This window comes from Doryrhamphus excisus, linkage group LG7, assembly GCF_037039965.1.
Source record: "Doryrhamphus excisus strain RoL-2023G ecotype Guam linkage group LG7, RoL_Dexc_Guam_v1.1, whole genome shotgun sequence".
Lineage (NCBI taxonomy): Eukaryota > Metazoa > Chordata > Actinopteri > Syngnathiformes > Syngnathidae > Doryrhamphus > Doryrhamphus excisus.
In genome coordinates this window covers 11,934,263-11,954,060 of record NC_136363.1, presented here as the reverse complement: position 1 = coordinate 11,954,060, position 19,798 = coordinate 11,934,263, and the positions used below count along the sequence as shown (strand labels likewise).

The 19,798-nt window shown below is 44.4% G+C and overlaps 1 protein-coding gene across 1 annotated transcript; it reads left to right on the top strand.

Moving 5' to 3' along the window:
* Positions 1-354: 354 nt before the first annotated feature.
* Positions 355-8,362, top strand: LOC131102177 (uncharacterized). The gene is made up of 13 exons (XM_078792559.1): positions 355-502; positions 1,640-1,906; positions 2,012-2,662; positions 3,952-4,062; positions 4,202-4,219; positions 4,296-4,314; positions 5,765-5,781; positions 6,006-6,272; positions 7,214-7,492; positions 7,563-7,868; positions 7,970-8,080; positions 8,169-8,186; positions 8,248-8,362. Exons 1-13 carry the CDS (start codon positions 439-441, stop codon positions 8,256-8,258), a joined length of 2,139 nt encoding a protein of 712 aa, XP_078648685.1. The 5' UTR covers positions 355-438; the 3' UTR covers positions 8,259-8,362.
* The last annotated feature ends 11,436 nt before the right edge of the window (positions 8,363-19,798 follow it).

The window sequence follows — 19,798 nt, the reverse complement described above, 5'->3', positions numbered from 1 at the left end:
AGTGTAAACGGGTATTGCATTGCCGATATTGACACATTCTACTTGGTCAAGTAAAATGCTAATTGAATCAAGCTCATTGAATGATTTTGGGCAAAACAACAAAAAATATTAGTATCAACACGCTTATTTGTGAACAGTTTACAACAATACAGCGATTTCATTTTATTGCATACAATTGCTTTAGCAACAGGAAAAACTATGATCATTTGCCTTTTTGCCCCTCGAAACTTAAATAATATGTACAATATAGTGAAATACTACAGATAGAGTATTTATGAAAATATACACATCTAGGAAAAACATGAAACGGAGCTATCGTCACCATTTTGTTATCGACAGTGGCGATATCTGTATCGACCCGCCCCCTTTGGAGTAGCTCCAACCTGTCAGCAAGGAGGTCTTGAGCAAGGAACGAGGAAGACCTGACTCCTTTCCAACATGTCAACAAACACCACGAAGGGGTTTTTTGCTTTACTCTTCATCCTGGGGGTTACATCAGCAGGTGAGCTCGCCGTTACTAACTTCTCCGTTTCTGCCCCCAAGTTGCCACAAATGGCCATCGTCTCGCAGTGCGCAATAAGACTCGAGTCTGGTTCCGGTTTCATTATGAGGCGTCAGATAACAGTATCTCTTTATCGCATTGAAAAACGCACGCAATAAATATTTCTGTGGGCTTTAATATTTGAAGACATTTAAATTCGGGTACTTATTAACTGTTGAGAATAATGTTGGTCTGCATGCTGTGGCCGTTTCTTATACAGCAAACCAGGGGCGTCACTAGGTTCTGGGGGGGGCTTAGCCCCCTGGAGATGCACAGGATATGAATGAATGTAGTAGACATTCAAAAAAATCCAAAAAAACAAATAATGAACAAGCCTGCTTTTGCCCCATTATATTAAAAAAACAATAAAAAATAATGAAAAATCAATCAAAAAATATATAAATAAATATCAAAATATCAAATTATTTAGGGGGGCTTGAGAACATTTTAGGGGGACTGAAGCCCCCCTAAAATATGAGATGGGTGCATTCCATTTCGTCCCAATTGCTTTCCACAAACTTGCAATAAAATTCAATAATAATCAATTTAGCAATCATATTAGTGATCTCATTTCCTCACTGGCGACTGGTGGTTTGGTGTCTGTGATGATTCTCAACTGACAGACAGTTTTTTGCCCAAGTGTAAAAATTGCTTAAGTGAACTAAAATACAAATGAATACAAGGCATCATATACATGATTTTGATATGTAGTAGGATAAAATGGTCACTAGGTGTCAGTAATGTTAAACAGATGAGACAACAGCCACTGCAGCAAGCACTTGATGCGACTCATGTTGAAAATAAACATATTTAGAAGGTTGTTATATTTTATATGGCCGTCTATGCTCTAACTATCAAAATAAAAGCTTCTCAATGAACAACTACAGAAAGATTAGGGATGCAGACAAGATTAGATTTTAACTTGGGGCTATTTCTACCTTGGTAAATGATAAATGGTCTTTCACTTGTATAGCACATTGACCTACTGAATTAGGAGCAACTGGGGGTTCGGTATCTTGCCCACGGATACGTCGACATGATCACACGAGCAGAGAATCGAACTGGACCATAAATGATGAGTGGAAAATGTCTCCGCAGTGAAACATTCTCTCAAATACTTCCTCACTGCAACCTCGGGAATGCAAAACTTCCCAGAGTTTGTGGGCGTGGCCACGGTGGACGACGTCCAGGTGGGCTACTGCGACAGCAGCATCCAGTCAGCGGAGCCTAAACAGGACTGGATGAAGAAACTGGTCCAGGCTGAGCCGTATCACCTGCACTGGTACAGGCAAAAGTGCTACGGCAACCAGAAGGTCTTCAGGGAAAAACTGGAGGCTTTTAGTCTACGCTTAAACCAATCCGGAGGTGAGTATTGGTGGACTCTCCCACCATGGAGGCAGCTGATGTAACCAGGAATTTATTGCAAGAAGGGACTGAGGTGGTCTTGACGGTGGTCTTCATCGCTCTCAGGCAGCCACATCTTACAGAGGATGAACGGCTGCGAATTCGATGACGAGTCCGGGGAAGTGGAGGGCTTCAACCAGTATGGTTACGACGGGGAAGACTTCCTCTCCTTGGACTTGCGGTCTCTGATGTGGACCGCTTCGCACCCGCAGGCTTTCACCACCAAACTCCTTTGGGACACGGAGACGGCCCGACTAGAATACAACAAGAACTATTACATCTACAAGTGTCCTGAGTGGCTGAAGAAGTACGTCCACTACGGGAAGAGCATCCTGGAGAGAAAAGGTGACGTTGCAATTGCAACACACACACCGCATCACGGCATCCAACGTGACTCGGTGTCTCCATCTGCAGAGCTTCCCATGGTGTCTCTCCTCCAGAAGACGCCCTCATCGCCAGTCTGCTGCCACGCTACTGGGTTCTTCCCCGACAGGGCCATGTTGTTCTGGAGGAGAGACGGCGAGGAGGTCCACGAGCACGTACAACACGGGGAGATCCTCCACAACCACGACGGAACCTTCCAGATGAGCGTCATCATTGACATGTCTTCCATCCCGGCTGCCGAGTGGGGGGAGTATGAGTGCGTGTTTCAGCTGGAGGGCATCCAGGACCAGATGGTCACCCAACTGGACAAAGCTAAGATCTGGACCAACTGGGGTGAGTCGGGTTGGCCATGATTTTGTTGTGTGGATGGAAGACGTTCCCGTCATCTTCATCCTTCAGCAGTAGGGCACTAGATTGACTCCAGGAGTGTCCACAGTCTAGGCTATTATTTATACTAAAATATTATTTAACAAGCCACCCTCGGCCATCTCTCGGTGGAGTTAGCATGTTCTCCCCGTGCATGCGTGGGTTTTCTCCGGGTATTCCGGTTTCCTCCCACATTCCAAAAACATGCTAGGTTAATTGGCCACTCCAAATTGTCCATAGGTATGAATGTGAGTGTGAATGGTTGTTTGTCTATATGTGCTCTGTGATTGGCTGGCGACCAGTCCAGGGTGTACCCCGCCTCTCGCCCGAAGACAGCTGGGATAGGCTCCAGCACCCCCTGTGACCCTCATGAGGAAAAGCGGTAGAAAATGAATGAATGAATGAATGAATTATTTAACAAGAGAACAAAAAAAACATCATAAATGCACAAATTAGCAGTAATTTTACCAGAATAAAATGATAATGTTAAGAGAAAAAAAGTTGTAATCTAATAAGGAAAAAGGCAGAGGTTTAAATTATTTTTTAAATATAAAATATAAAAATGTATATGTTCTTTTTTTTAATTCCACTCATGGCCCGCCCCCGGGCACGGCCACTTCACAGTGATTGGTCACAGTTCCAAACTACTTCCTGTGAAAAACGCTTTCTAATTTAGTAGGTATAGGAGTTGATTCATTCATTCATTTTCTACCGCTTATCCTCACAAGGGTCGCAGGAGCCTATCCCAGCTGTCTTTGGGCGAGAGGCGGGGTACACCCTGGACTGGTGGCCAGCCAATCACAGGGCACATAGAGACAAACAACCATTCACACTCACATTCATACCTATGGACAATTTGGAGTCGCCAATTAACCTAGCATGTTTTTGGAATGTGGGAGGAAACCGGAGTACCCGGAGAAAACCCACGCATGCACGGGGAGAACATGCAAACTCCACACAGAGATGGCCGAGGGTGGAATTGTCCTCAGGTCTCCTAGCTGTGAGGTCTGCATGCTAACCGCTCGACTGCCGTGCAGCCAATAGGAGTTGAAAATAAATGAAAAAAGCCTTTGTAGAGTTTATTGATCTCTAATAATCCATTTTTCACCGACAGTCTATGACAGAGGTGAGTTGCAGTTGCACTTCCTAGCATATTATTATGAAATCAAAGCGGCATCCTTTCATTTTTCACTACTGTACTGTATGTCCTGGTCAAAGCTATCTGTCCATTCCAATGAGTTCTGTCTTGGTTCCAGTTCCTCCCTCAAGGTTTCCCCCTGGTCCCGTTGCTGGGGTCGTGGTGATGTTGGTTCTCCTACTGGGGGGCGCCTTTGCTGGACTTTACATTTGGTGGAGAAAGTATAAAGGTGAGCACACGTGACCGTGTTTGACTGTCACAATGGATTTTATGACAATGGCGGTAAGACAAGTTCAAAGTCCTTTTGTTATTGTGTCTAATCATTAATCCTCCATATGTACATCCCTGTGTATTCTTCTTTCTTTCAGAATTCCGCCTTGCTAACAGTAAGTATTGTACTTTGCAGACTGCACTTACAGCTAAAACTATTCCATATGGCAGCCTTACATTCTCTCCCTGCAGTGGGTGCCCAACTCTCATCGTGCCAAGTCCTTGCAGAATGAGTAGCGCGTGTTGGAGGGGGTCTCATGTCTGTGTAAGACTGCAGGACCAGAACTTATCACAGCACAAGATAAAGTGACAATTGTGACCCAGGAAAGTCATAATTACGACATAAAAAGTCATAGTTATGGAATAAAAAGTCGAAAGTACAAGATAAGTCATAATTATGAGATAAAAATTCTTAATTATGAGATATTGTGACAAAAAAATTGTGAAATAAGTCGAAATTATGAAATAGGAAAGTCCCAATTATGACATAAAAAGTCTTAATTATGAGATATATGTTTCTGTGCCATAATTATGACATTTTATCTTGAAATTTGACTTTTTGTCTCATTATTTGGACCTTTCAGCTTGTAATTTTAATCTCATAATTTTGACTTTTTGCCTCATAATTTTGACTTTTTGCCTCATAATTATGACTTACAGTGGGATTGTTTTCTTTCGCTGGCAGAAACAGGCTTCCATGCTGTTTACTTAGTTCCAGAGTGTGTGGAGTTTGACTTACTAGTGCTGTCCCAAATCTATTATTATTGTTGCACACTTCCCAAAAATGAGGATTGAAGTATTTACCTGTTTTTTTAATTTTTAAATTATTTTTGCTCTCAAAGTTTGATCTCGTTTTTCTAATATTTAATGTTTCCAGTTTTGTTTTTTTCTGTCATGCTTTTGTACGTAGGATTGTACTACTGGTTGTTTATATATATTTTCTTTATGTGTATTGATGTGTATTACATTATTGTTTAAATAAAGTTTGATACTTTATACTTTTCTTTCTGTTGTTTTGTACTCCGAATGAAAGTTATTAAGTTATTATGTTGTTCATAGCCGATGGTGCCATGACTAAATAGATTTATATCCATACAGTATGTATACTGCAATGTGTTTACGGTAGTATGTGGTTCTGAGCTGCTGTTCAGACCATGGGCTGCAGGGGGCAGTGACGTATTACATGCCAAGTTGGAGCACGCCTCTTCGTAAATAACTCGTAGAAGAACACTTATTTGGGAAGTGTTTTTGATTGTTGATCGTGATTATTTTGGATTCCTGAAAATATTAGGCAAACAAAAAATGTGTGTTACACTTACTGATACAATTGTATACAATTGAGCATAATTACGTATGTAGTACAATTAACTAAATAAAAATAAAAACTATTGGCACTTTTTTCCCATAAAGCCATAAAGCTTCTGTGTGAAAACAACTGTCCCTGGGATTCAAACACTATGTAAATATAATAATATAGAAAATGCAATCCAAAATTTGAGTTAGAAACGTAACTCAAAAGTATGGATATCACTTGGTATCGATATTTGTCTCGATCAAGCCCGCCCACTCCTCCACAGTGCCGCTGTCAAATGTCGACCTTACGTGTGAGGCGCTAACAAGCAAGAAATGATAAAATTATTCTTCATTCTCCTCCTGTTTAGCAGTCTGACCTCCTCAGGTAAGAAGACGACATTACCGTAGTTTTTACGTCTTTGATTTGTTCAATTTCAACTTTGCCAACTTTTACTTTCACTTTCACCAAGTGACAATGGCAACAATGTTAAGCGCTGTTGTTTTAAAGTTACATATGAGTACTGCAACGACACGTTTATTCAGTAATATTCGTTTTAAGTGGTCAATGTAGCCATTCCACGTCACAATCAATCTTCTTGATCCCCGCAGTCAATGTCTCCCTCAGCTATTTCCTCATCGCCACCTCCGGAGCGCCCAACCTGCCTGAGTTTGTGGGCGTGGTCATGCTGAATGACATGCCGGTGGGCTACTACGACAGCAACATCAAGAGGGCGGAGCCTAAGCAGGACTGGGTCAAGGCATACTTGGAGCATGAGCCTCAGCACCTGAAGTGGTACGCTGCACAGTGCCTGGACCACCAGCAGGACTTCAACGCCGACATTTACGGCCTGAAGCGCCGTTTCAACCAGTCGGGAGGTATCGTAGCCTTTAGCTTTTAGCATCTGCGCTGAAATGCCATCAAAATATAGTCATCCCTCATTTGTAGCGTTTAATTGGTTCCAGACCTGACCTCGATATAGGTTCCAATGTTAATGAACTGAATATTAAAATGAGTTTCTATGGTCTTTAACATTATTGGAGCCCTGTAGACATGAAATAACACCCCTATAGTCACTTTTAACCTTCTATTATTCTTTGTTTACATCAAATTGTGCAACTCTTATGCTACAGGGACTCACATAACATCATAGAAAGGGATGCTACACCAAGCGTTTTTCAAACTCATAAACAGTGCAGCCACTCTAATACATAGCATTACCTTTTGGTAGTGGCCTGAGGCATTGTGAGCGAGTGTGTGGTGAAGCTAGTCGCTAGCTGGTTAGTAGCTAGCTGGTGTGGCGTGGTGAGGCAACATAGTTCTCAGGCTTAACAATAATAACAATGTTGCGGTAACTTGACTAATATGTAGGTCACATGATGTAAATGGAGCATTGTGGATGATGGGCAAAATTCCCTCAAAAAGTGCACTTTTGAGAAGTTAAAAACGTACCACTTCCACATGGGATGGGAGGAGAAGTTTATTCATTCTATGATGTCAGACATGCCATGGCTGACTACATGCAGTGTTCAGGTAAAGTTACTGTAGGTAATGGAATGTTTCAATGTTTTGTGTCATTACTGCCACCTATTGACCAGAAAACTACTAATCACTTGTATTTCAGTATGTTTTGACTCATAAGAGATCATAGTTTACCACCAAACAGCTATCATTTAATAATTTCTGAAAAATGCAATGTAGCGAGGGACATGGCAACGCTTTCACAGTAACATACATGCAAATCTATACCTGTATCTACAACCCGCACGTCATGCTGGGAGTGTGTGCCAGCCTGCTAAACGTGTGCCCGCCTCCGCAGGGATCCACATTCTGCAACGGGTGAGTGGCTGCGAGGTGAACTACGACAACGGAAACGTCCGCGGGTTTAATCGCTACGGTTACAACGGCGAGGACTTCATATGGCTGGACCTGGAGAAGAAGAGATGGGTGGCCCCGAGGAAGGAGGCTCACACCACCAAAGAGAGATGGGATGCCGAGATGCCCACCATTGAATACATGCAGCACTTCTACTTGTACGAGTGTCCTCTGTTACTGGAGAAATATATGCGCCACGGAGCGAGCTTCCTGCACAGAAGAGGTGGGCTGACTCGACTACGATCAATCGTAATCAATACTCCATGTGAGCCACCATCACTTCTTTCCTGTAGTGCTCCCAAAGGTGTCTCTCCTCCAGAAGACACCCTGGTCGCCAGTCACCTGTCACGCCACGGGGTTCTACCCTGAGGAAGCCGCAATGTTCTGGCAGAGGGCTGGCCGCCAGGTCCGACAGGAAGCACGTGTGCAACACTGGGAGACCCTCCACAACCATGACGGAACCTTCCAGAGGAGCGTGACCCTCAACGTCTCCTCCATCCCAGACATAGAGTGGGAGGAGTACGAGTGTGTGTTCAAACTCAATGGTGTCGAGGACACCCTGGTCACCAAGCTGAACAAAGCCGTGATCATGACCAACTGTGAGTGTCTTTGATCCAAGGTGTAAGTCTGTGCTTTTGTAAGGTGTCACCTCACAAAAGCACAGACTTTTACTCTTTTACTTCTTCATGTTCTGTTTTAGATCGAGGTACGCCGCGGAGCTACCCTGCAGCTATGGTTGGAGGCGCGGTGGCACTGATGCTCCTCATGGCCATCGCTCTGAGCCTCAGGATTTGGAAACGACATCCTTTTGGTGAGCAACTAAAATGTTTTACGCTAACGAGAAGAAATAATGATGTGGAGAATACTGATCCACGTTCCCCTGGCTTTTTCTGCCTCAGGCTTCCAGTTGGCTAACGGTAAGTACAACTTTGTTTATTTGATTGACAGATTGATTGATTGCATTATTTTGTCGCCTAGGGAATATCTGAAACTGGATCAGCCTAGCACACACGATGAGCCAAGTTGTCGATGTGATGTTTGTGGTTTTTATGCAAAGTGTTATCCTTTTTTTACATGAACTAGTTACTAGTCATGTGGCAAACAGCCTCCATGAGCTCCGCCGAATTATGTGCCTGCTGCCATCTAGTGGAAGAGCTATTTAAAAAAAAATTTAAGTGAAAGAATGATTTAGATCAGGGGCCTCAAACTAGTGTCCTGCGGGCCACATTTGGCCCCCCGCCTTGATATGAAAGTTTAATGTTTGTTAAGTTTGATATGGATGCTGTATGGTATCATGTACCCAGAAAAAATTATTACGTTTGATTAATGTTCATGTTAAATGTTAAATAACTCTTAATAGTTATCCTCCCTATCCGTGTGGAAGTGGTAAGTTTTTGGCTATTTAAGTTTAAAGGATGAAGGCTACCGTTTAGGTCGCTAGCTATCTAGTTTGAGAGTTAGCATGTGTCTCAAGACCCTGCAGTTGTGCAATGTGTTGTAAATAAAAAGAGTATAAATGTGACTATAGTCGTGTTTTGTCATGTCTACAGGGCTCTAATAATGCTTTGTTCATTTTAATCTGAAAAAAATAATTTGTCTACCCACCAACTATATGTGGTTTCTTAAGTTTTTATTATTTGCCGTTTTATTATTATTATATTTATTTATTACTGATTGATAGATTTTCTATTCTTAATTTGTTTATTTATTTTTCATCTTATTTTGTGCAAAAAATTAAAATTAAGATATTTGAGAACAGTGGAATGTTTTATCAGAGCTTTTATTGTAGAAAATTGGAACCAAAGCACTGAAAAAGTTTGTATAATAAATGTTTTTAATAAATGCGTTTTTTTGGGGGGGGGGAAACCTGATGCGGCCCAGCCTTGCCCAGACCCTAGCTCCAGTGGCCCCCAGGTAAATTGAGTTTGAGACCCCTGATTTAGATTATGGATGAGGCGTGCTCATGATATTAACGTGGAGTTATTCATACATTCTTTCAGTATTATTGTGCGGGAATAAAAACCTTGCAAAGATTGTGCAGGAAACAAGGTCAGATTTAATAAAAATTCTGTTTGTTGTCATCTAATGATAGTGAGTTGGAATAGTTTAGCTACTAGTGTTGGGTATCATGGAATGCATAGCCGAAAGGTGCCCAAAGTGCATTCTGAGGGTCATTTGCAGATCGCTGCTTTTTTTTAAAAACTTGCTCTGCGGGTCATTCTAAAAATATTATATAACAAAAACAAATATTTTAAAAACCCAACAGCAAAAATTTAACATTCAGCAGTAATCTTACAGGAATAAAGCAAAAATACTAAGAGAAAAAAAGTCTTAGAATAACATGAAAATATTATGACATAAAAATTACGTCACTTTACTATATTGCGTAAAAATGCAATTCGATTAATGAAAAAAAAGTTGAAAAAATGCACAAAAAGACATAATGTAAGAGGGGAAAGTTCATTTTAACACTAAAAATAGCCAATAAAACACCTTTGGGGTGCTTCTGCAGGTTTGAAACAGCCAAAACAGATTTTCCTCCTCCTTTGGAAAGGACAGATGTCAGACACGCTCCCAGACCGACTCACAGACATTAGAATCAATCAATATCTTTGTCGTTGAGTAAAGTCTACTTCAAGTTCACACGTCCTCAAGGGGCGTCTGCAGCCGGCTGCTCATTTGGTCCGGGGGTCCGCGTTGACCCCCGAGCCCCAGCCGGGGATTGTCCTCATGCAAATCTGAGGGGGGCGCCAATTCATCGTCGCACAATTCGATTAGACATCTGCATATTGAGCATCTGCACCCCACAAAAATCTGCCAATACCTCCCATTCTCTGGCCCCCCCACGAGGGCAGCGGTCCACGACCCGGGGGGTGGGGACTGCAAGGGATGGGGGGCGGCCTCTGCTCTGTCCCTGCACCCCCTCTCGCTCCAGCCTGACCCCTGTCAGGCCCCGCGACAATACCTGACCCCGCCCCACAGGCGAGATGATTGGAGTTCAAGGTAACCGTCTGCGGGGCCCCTCGTCCGTTGCCCCCATAATCACATGTCCACACACACATTCACACACACACCTGATTGAAAACCGTCATCCTGTCTGACCGCCACCTCTCACAAAACTCATATTTGCTCCATGAGACACAAGGACACGTACGGCAGATACAATATGTATAATGCAGTACAGTTGTGTACTACCACAATAAATCTATATAAATTATTTGATGGTACAAATTAATTAAAAAAAAAAAAGTAAACCATGCATTTCTCAGCCGCCCATCACTTTGAACCTGGCCTCTCTGCCAATGGCCAGGAAGCAGGCGGCTCATAAAAGTGCTTTTGGTCCGTCTCCCAGAGTGCACTGGGGCGGGGTAGAGCACAGAGAATCTCTGTGTGGCCTCACCGTGTGACGAGACGCCCGGACAGCGCTGGGAATGTCAATGTTTTGCCTCAGACGGAGCTGATGCTTGCTCCTGGCGTAGGATAAAAGCATCATGATAGTACAATGGCCTAACTTACTTAGTCTGCCACTTGCAACATTACTGGTATACCTAGTGCCTAGGTCAGGGGTCAGCAACCCACGGCTCCAGAGCCGCATGTGGCTCTCCAGCCTCTTTGTTGTGGCTCCCTTTGCAATGCTCAATTTTTTTTAACATCCGAGTGGGAAAATGCACGTCTTTGTAATGACTTAAAAAATCCAACTTTATGTGAGACCATGAATACGTCCTTGCTGAGTTCTGACTGGTGATTGGATGAGCACGAGGATGAGCAGACAGGATGCTATTCAGTTCACTAAGTCATACTTTCCCAGAGCTATTGAGAGAATTAGAGATGATTTTTAAATAATTTTAATAACCAGCATGTAACTCACTCGGATGTGCAACGATCAGACAGCAACTAGTTCTTGTGTTTTACTGATGGATTTATTGCAAAACCAACGCGAGAACTAAAAGGGGTTCAAACAGATACAAAATACACTACGATACTGAAACGAAAATAATCCAAAACACATATACTGCACCTTAATGGCTGCACACATGCCTTAGAAGAAATATTATAGAGATAACTTGAACTTTTAGCAACATTTAGCTTTTGAGCTCTATATAGCGTGGCAAACGACAGAGCTTATTTCCTATGGGTGTAACGATGAAACGTGCACGTGCGGAAACGACGATTATGCAGAAAATTTGTTCCGCCTCATTACCTTATATGCACCTAGGTAGAAACCAAAAACTGTCAGCATACACTGACCCAGAGGCAGTTACACAGCAGCATGGGAACGTGGTTGCGCCAGACTAAACAAATCAGGTAAGTTTACAGTAATTGACACATACATTTATGTAAGTTTATCTCCGATACTAGAGACAACTTGTCTTTTCTTATCTGAACTACTTTGATACCCAAACGTTCCCTCCAAATTTGACGGTTACACATGCACACTCACTACACACTAAACTACACTTCTATTTCTACTATTCTCTAGGACTTTATAAGACGTTGTTTTAAACCTATGTTTTGCAGTTCCACGCTATTTTTCTTTAGTGGGCAAGGGGGGCTCTTTTCATAGTAAAGGTTGCCGACCCCTGGTCTAGGTGTACAAATAGTATACTGCAGGGTGTCCCTAATGTCTGGACATGTAGTAGACACATAATTATACAAATTGATTGCATTAATAATAAACACATCCTGAAAGCGAGCAGGAACTTAGCTCATTAGGAGTCATTTGTTGTATTCTTATAAACGGGTTTAGAATTCTGAAGTGGGTTTCCCCAAAGTAAGAACTTAAAAGGTCTAAACATCTTCTTGCCACCCCAGCCCCTTTGGAAGTAGATTGAGTTGTCAAAAATCACGGTTAATTTGATGTGCCGTGGAACCTGCAGCTCCACGTCCTCCCATCAGGGTACATTTGTAGCTACAACACAATTTGTTCAAAGGCCTTTGTCCCGCTCGCCATTGCTGTGATCTGTGTCTCAGGGCCGCCAGACAAAAGGTGTCAAACGGAGCATTGGACTTGGCCGGCCACGCCGTCCCACGACTGCTCCTAATCCTATTACCGCGGTCGCGGACGAGCAGGGATGCTGAGCACGCTTCATCCCAGCAACGAGCTATTAAAGCCTAAAGGGCCCCTGTGTGTTTACTCTGTGTGTGTGTGCGTAATTGCGTTGTAAGCGCCTCCTTATCCACGTTGTCATAACGTGTTATCCACTGATGAGGCTCACTGTCTCCTGTCGCTTTCACTCGGCCACGGAGCATATGGACATTTCAATCATTAAGTTTTGTTTGCGCCGTCGCCTCCAAAGCCAAAATGTGTCAAAAGTATGTAAAGAAATATAAAAACAATTCCAGAAAGTTGTGGTGCTTCATGGTGTCAGGAAAAGGTGAACAAGTCATTGTCATCAGGAACAGAAATTCAAAGTCACAACCAGATTTTTTGGCCATGTTGCCTTTTTTTTGGGTGGTGGAGAACGTAGTTGTGGTGACGGCGAAGCATTAAAATTGCCATGCACCCGACATCCAACTTGTAAGTTCAACGTGCGCATTAAATATAAGGCTGCTCGGACCAAAGCACGTAGATTGTAAGACCAACATCCGTCAAACTTGTACGAAGTACTAACCTTGGGTTCCATGCGGGCTCCCTATGAAGGTTGCAAGAACTTCAGGTGTGCCAACAACACCAACAGTTGCGTCAGAACTACGTCACTTCCTCCAACAGAGCTTCTGTGACTTCACGTGGAGTGATATTTCTTATTTATCACATACTACAGTATTAATTGTCCCTGTACCCTAGAAGGCGCCCATGAATGATACGGGAAAAGGACGAAATGATACTGTGTCAAAGCCCAGGGCAGTGATACTGATAAAATATAGAGTTTAACCATGTCCAGTATCAGCCCCCGTAGCTGTCCACTCAGAGTGCGCTGCTCTGGTATCTTGCCCGTGAAACAACCAATCAGAGAACAGCGCACGAGCGTGAACACACAGCGTTTGTTTTGCTGCCGTCACTGTAACTACAAATATTCCTAGTGCTTCTCCAGTCACCAAAAAACCCGAACTTGATTAATGGAACTTTAATTGTCAGACATTGATAAGACTGTTGATAAAATATTATTGTTGAAATATTTTTGCAATTATTGTGTTACACTGTTTAGATATAATACATGTAATAAACTGAAAATTTTCTGGAAACAAAATGGTCTTTTGATTAAATAGTACGTGATAATAAGCTCATGATTAAATAGTATGTGATAATAAGATCATCACATGGTTTGTCTGGTATCAGGCTCAGTATCATGCCCCCGCGTGCCAGTATCAGCCCTCAGTATCAGCCCTCGAGTTCGGTCTCGGGCTGATACTGACACTTGGGGGCATGATACCTGGCCTGATACCAGACAAACCATGTGATAACCTATAATTATGAACAAAAACAGTCAATAACCATACGTCACATGTGTAGTATATTGGGGGTTCACAATCCTTCCATCCATCCATCATCCATCTTTTTCTGCTAACCCAAACTCGGGTTTGGCATCAGCCGAAGCAGGGAATCCCAGACTCTCCTCTCCCTGGCTACGTTGTCCAGCTCCGAATCCCAAGGCTTTCCTAGGCCAATTGAAAGACATAGTCTCTCCAACGTGCCCTGAAGACCTGAAACGATACGATAACCTTCTGCTTCTCAAGTAAAACGCGAAGGGAGCCACCTGTTGTTGTGACCCAGCAAGGTGCATCGTATTCGGGCACATGCTCCGAGTCGGCCTTTGTGATGCCATGGAGATCTCTAGCAAACATTTTGCACTTTTCAAACACCTCTGCGCTGGCATTTTAGTTTTTTTGTGTGCTCAATATCCCGTTCCCCCAACACCCCCCCCCATCCCTTTGGTACCATGTCCATGCTCTTAAAGTGAATGTTTGTTTACGAGTGAGCTCAGGGGACGTTACAACAGGCTGTTAATGTCACACACGCTTCATTTTCTTCATTAATGTTGCCTCATTGGCCGATTTTTTAAATTAATGAAGCTATTTTAAAGTAATTGTATTTATGGGTATGATGTCATAATTCATGGTGCACCCCTAGTTTATATTTTTGTTGAGTGTACGTCGTCAATGTGATGTCATCTCTTGATTCATTGCCTCCCTTCTTATTGTTTCCGAGGAGTTTTGAGCTCTAAACGAGCGGAATGAAGCGGCCTTTTATTTTCTTTGGGTGTCACTTATCTGGAGCAAAGAGCAGGCGGGGGCCACACAGACACACGCAGCCGCCGGCGTCCCCTCAATAGTCGCATTTCTGCGTGGCATTGAGCGCGGTCAATTGGCTGGCAAATGCTGACTCGCTGATGCAGGGGAAGCCTCGCAAAGCGCTGCCGTTTTCGTTTCAGTGGCCCTTCTTATCCCGTACGCCCCCCCCCCACTTCATCATCACACACCAGTTCAATGTTAACGTCCAGTGGTGTCCACTCTTCGGACGTCTGCAAGAAGAAAGGAGGAGAAAGTGAAAGAAAAGCGAGGCTTCCCGCCTTCTTTTCTCACCCAGGCCTCCTCTTGTGTGCTGTCCAGCTGGCTGTGACCCCTGACCCCATGACACCCTCACTCCTGACCCCTGGACCTGTTCCCACGCCACGCCTTTTTGTGTCCACCTCGCCATGGCAACACCTTGGTCACTGCTGCTGCTACGGTAACAGATGGACAGGGCCCTGGAAATAACTTCATTCAGACACTCCTGGAGGTGGTGGGTGGGGGCAGGGGGTGGGCGGGTGGGACATGGACAATCTGCCCTAAGGCCTCCCCGTCCTCCCGTTTCACACACACACGCACATACTTATACACACAAGCCCCCCCTCAGCCTCCTAAAACCAACTTTGACACCCCCAGTGCCACATTCACCCCCCCCCCCTTGTGTAAAAGGCCTGATGATGTCATTAAGGCCGGGATCCTGCAGCCCCACACAAGAACATTACAAACAAGTTGTTAAAAATAGTCCCCCCCTCCCATCCTATTTCACACTGTTGCTATTTGCAGTCCAGCGTGTAGGAGAGTGCTAACTTTAGCCGCGTGCCGTTAATTATCTCTCTACTTGTATTAGTCCTTTTTGTTTTCTCACATCCTCCGATGAGAAAAGGGGCTGCGGTGGGGGGGGATGTTGTAAAGACACAGAGCGGAGCAGCAGGGGGGCTCTGTTTGCTACCTTGGACACAAACGACAAAGTGAATAGCAACGGCAAGAGGCGCTCAATAAGGTTGCCGCCGGAAAATGAAGAGCAACAGTTTTGGCGCTAATCAGTAACTAACCTCTAAACAAGCCACCTTCTTTGGGACAAGAGGGAGCGGATTACAGAGAGGCGCGCATTGGCTCCATGCGGTTCAGAGGAAGAGAAACATTTGATTTTGCATAGAGGCCTTGGGGTCTGTGGGTGGAATTTCGCCCATCATCCACAATCCTTACGTGAGACATGAACACGGCTTTCTCTTTTCTGTGCGTTCTAAAGATACAAACTAAAACACAAGTGCAGTTTTCCTTTTCCAAACCACAGTGGTGGCCGCTCCAATAGGTAGAATCAGTATGCGGATCAAAAAGATCCGCTGTGGCAACTCCATCACGGTTAGCACGCAGGCCTCACAGCTAGGAGACCCGAGTTCAAATCTGTGTGGAGTTTGCATGTTCTCCCCGTGCATGCGTGGGTTTTCTCCGGGTACTCCGGTTTCCTCCCACATTCCAAAAACATGCTAGGTTAATTGGCCACTCCAAATTGTCCATAGGTATGAATGTGAGTGTGAATGGTTGTTTGTCTATATGTGCCCTGTGATTGGCTGGCCACCAGTCCAGGGTGTACCCCACCTCTCGCCCGAAGACAGCTGGGATAGGCTCCAGCACACCCACGACCCTTGTGAAGATAGGCGGTAGAATGAATGAATAAATGAATTTTTTACATCTAAAACTTCTAATATAATTATAATAATATAACAATTCTAATGTAATTATTAATTCATTCATTGTCTACCGCTTATCCTCATGATGGTCGCGGGGGTGGGGGGGGGGTTGGAGCCTATCCCAGCTGTCTTCGGGCGAGAGGCGGGGTACACCCTGGACTGGTGGCCAGCCAATCACGGGGCACATATAGACAAACAACCATTCACACTCACATTCATACCTATGGTCAATTTGGAGTCCAATATAATTATAAAATAAATATATTTCAGAAACAATTTACTTTTTTACAGTCACCCAGTCACAGTCACAATATAAAACAAATGGATACTATTGTGACGATGATCGCTGCTCTTCCAGCCCCGCTTGGTGGGTGGCTCTAATAACATTCATTCATTCATTTTCTACCGCTTATCCTCACGGGAGGGGTGCTGGAGCCTATCCCAGCTGGCTTCGGGCGAGAGGTGGGGGGCTCTAATAACATAAAAACTGTTATTTAGTAGGTCGTAAACAGGTTTCTTTCCGTCTGACAATGGAAATATTCCATTAATAAATAAAGAATCCGACTTGGTGGAACCAATTAACTGCGATAAACGGTAGCAAAACCGCACCTCAGTAGACAGCAAGTTGCATTTTCTGGTGTCCGAGTGGGGATGGGGGTTGTGCACATGGAAATTCACACTCACCTAACACTCTAATTTGTGATCATTTTCCTATTTCCCCTATTTTATTTTTAACGGTAACAGGTATGTTTGAGGTCTCCGCTCCATAACCATGGTGGGAACTTTCTTTGCTAATAATGCTAAAAAAAAGGATTGTGAAAAAAAAGTGAGCTGAGAGAGGAGCAGGTGGGGGGGTGATTGGACAGAAAAGGGGTGGGGGTGACGAGGTAAAATCAAAGAAGCGAAACCATTTCATCAATTTTGGGGATTTCATATCCTTCTTGCATCTCTGCATGCATCTGCATCCTACTACTATTATCTATACTTTAACCCCCACCAGCTCTTATACTCAAACCCCCCGTGCGACCCTGCCTTCCCCCTCACCACCACATTCGTCCGCCTCCTCTTTGCCTCTCACCCACTTCATTGTACCAAAGGAGATTTTCTCCATTCAGACCCAGTCTCTTAGGTAACCCCAGCGCTGCATGAAATGAGGAGAGCGAGCGAGCGAGGGAGAGATGGGCAACGAGTGAAAGAGAGAGAGAGAAAGAGGGCGGGGAAACCAGGAGAGGGCGACGGGATTGTAAAGGCGGAGGTTGTGGGGGGGCGGGGTGGGGCGTGGGGTGCCGGACACAGAGGGTTGAAGAAGGAGAGGGAGAAGGACGCGGGACCAGAAGAGGTGGAAGAGGTGGAAGAGGGTGAAAGATGGAGGAGAGGGACAACAAGCGTGGTCAGACGTCGACAGCCGTGCAGCTGAAGAAGCGGATGGAGGAGGATGGAGGACACTTGGAGGTACTTTAGAGGTAATTGCCGATCCACGTTTCAGGTTCATGCGGAGATGTTTGATGAAAGTATTTATAGGAAAGGTTTTTTTAATGTGCTTTAGTGGCAAGCTCAGGCCTGCAGGCCTCAGCGGGATGGCAAAGGTCAGCAGAGGGAAGATTCAATGAGTTTTATCTGCTTCTAGCACCGGCAAAGTTGTTGTCCCGTGCAAACTTCTAATAGGCCCTGCTCCTGTGTCGTGTCGACGCTGACGGACAGCGTCTTCACCTCGGAAGGAAACGAGACTTGAAGAAAAAGTGGCGTGAGATTCTTCTCAGCTCCTCGCAGCCTCAAACTGTGCTGGAGTTGTGAGTCTCAGTTAGCTGCCGGGGGCTGCAGGGAGGGCTCTGGCATCCTTTTGTGGCCATGCTGCTCTGCACCTCAATGGTGGGCACGGCACATGGGGTTCCCATGAATAGGCCCGGCCTCGGCAAAGACCACATCGTTTGGATAAAAACCGAAAGAGAAGAACGCCTCACGAAGCAAAGCAGATAAAGAAGAAAATGTTGCATAAGGCAAATCAGATTAGGGTTCGTCAGAGCTTTACTTAAAAAAAACTGCAGGTTCACCCCTCCACCTCCCTCCCCAGGCCCCCCATCTCCAACCCCCTCCAAACCCCTCGGCCTGCCCACCTGCCCTCAGCTCACTGCTGCTCATGTGTGATCATGATGTGCTGCGGTCATCATCTCAGCCTTTTGTCCTCTTTCATGTGTGGGACTTCTTTTGTACGAGGTCACACTGGCGGCTCCTGGTGGCCCCCGGGTGGTGACCCCTCCGTTCATCATGGTGTCATCCACACAGAGGGCGAGCTTGAATTAGGGCTCTCTCTCTTTCTCTTATTCTTCTTTTCTTCTTCTCGTCGCTTCTTTTCCATCCTGTCTTCGTGTCCATCCATATGCACTGACCCAAGGCTAAGAGGTTAAGGGTCTTATCGAAACTGAGGAAACTGTTCTACGGAGGACAACGTTGTGGATGACCACCGGAGAAGGACGGGGGTCCGGAGCTGATTGTCCAAACGCAATTCTTGCGTCTGCCTTGGTGAAACCAGGAGTTGTGGATGGACATCACGCCCCTGACCTCTCCAAATCAACGAGAGGGTCGCTGAAGGACTTTTATGTCTGTCAAGCGTCGTCCTAAAGATGAGGGACAGAAATGCTCTGCAGGCCTGAAGCCACGTTCCAGTTACATCAACCGGAATAGTTTTCTTTCGTGTCTTTTCTTCACCATGGATAAATCACTTAGAATTTTGGCAATGACATAAATATTATAGATTATTTATGGATCCTTTGCTACAGCAGCCACATTTATAAACAGTACAGAACCAAAAACAACCCCATATTATATTCTCTATTTTCTTTCTTTTAATGTTCTTAGAACTGTGGACAAGTGTTGCGAATTAGCACATGTGCTAAAACAGTCAAATGCATCTGGTATGCACAAATGCACAAAGTATGTATTATCCATACTTTTATATCTATATTGTGCAGGGTTTGAAATGTACACTTGTTATACTATTCCTAAACACATACAGGTGCATCTCCATACATCAGAATATCTTTGAAAAGTTCATTTAATTCAAAAAGTGACACTCGATTCACTGCATACAATGAAAGGTGATATATTTATTCATTTCTTAACTCTTGAAATCAAATAACACTGTTTATATTGTCGTTTACCCAACAACAAAGGCGTGAGCTCCTACACGCCTCAACACAACACATTGTTGTTGAGGACATGTGTAGTTGTATAGTTGTATCATTGTAAGGTATAGCTGTGTCTCACTAGTGTGTGTGTGTGGGGGGGGGGGGGGGGGCTCAGCCTCTCTATGTGCATTCATTAATTTCCTATGTGTGTGTGTGTTTTCCCCTCACAGGATGAAAAAGGAGGCAAAGATCAGGCAAGGAGGAGGAGGAGGAGGACTGAGGAGATGGAGTGGAGGGGGTGGGGGTACACATTTTTGGAGGGAAAATGAGCACCTTCAAATTTGTGCAGGCCGGATACACAGATGCGCAGCCAGTAATGGCGGGTGAGATTTATAGATGGGAGCTGCAGGAAGTGACAAGTCAGTGTGGGAAATATGTATAGAGAAAGAACTGGGGGGGGGGGTGTTGTGGGGGGCTGGGGAGGAT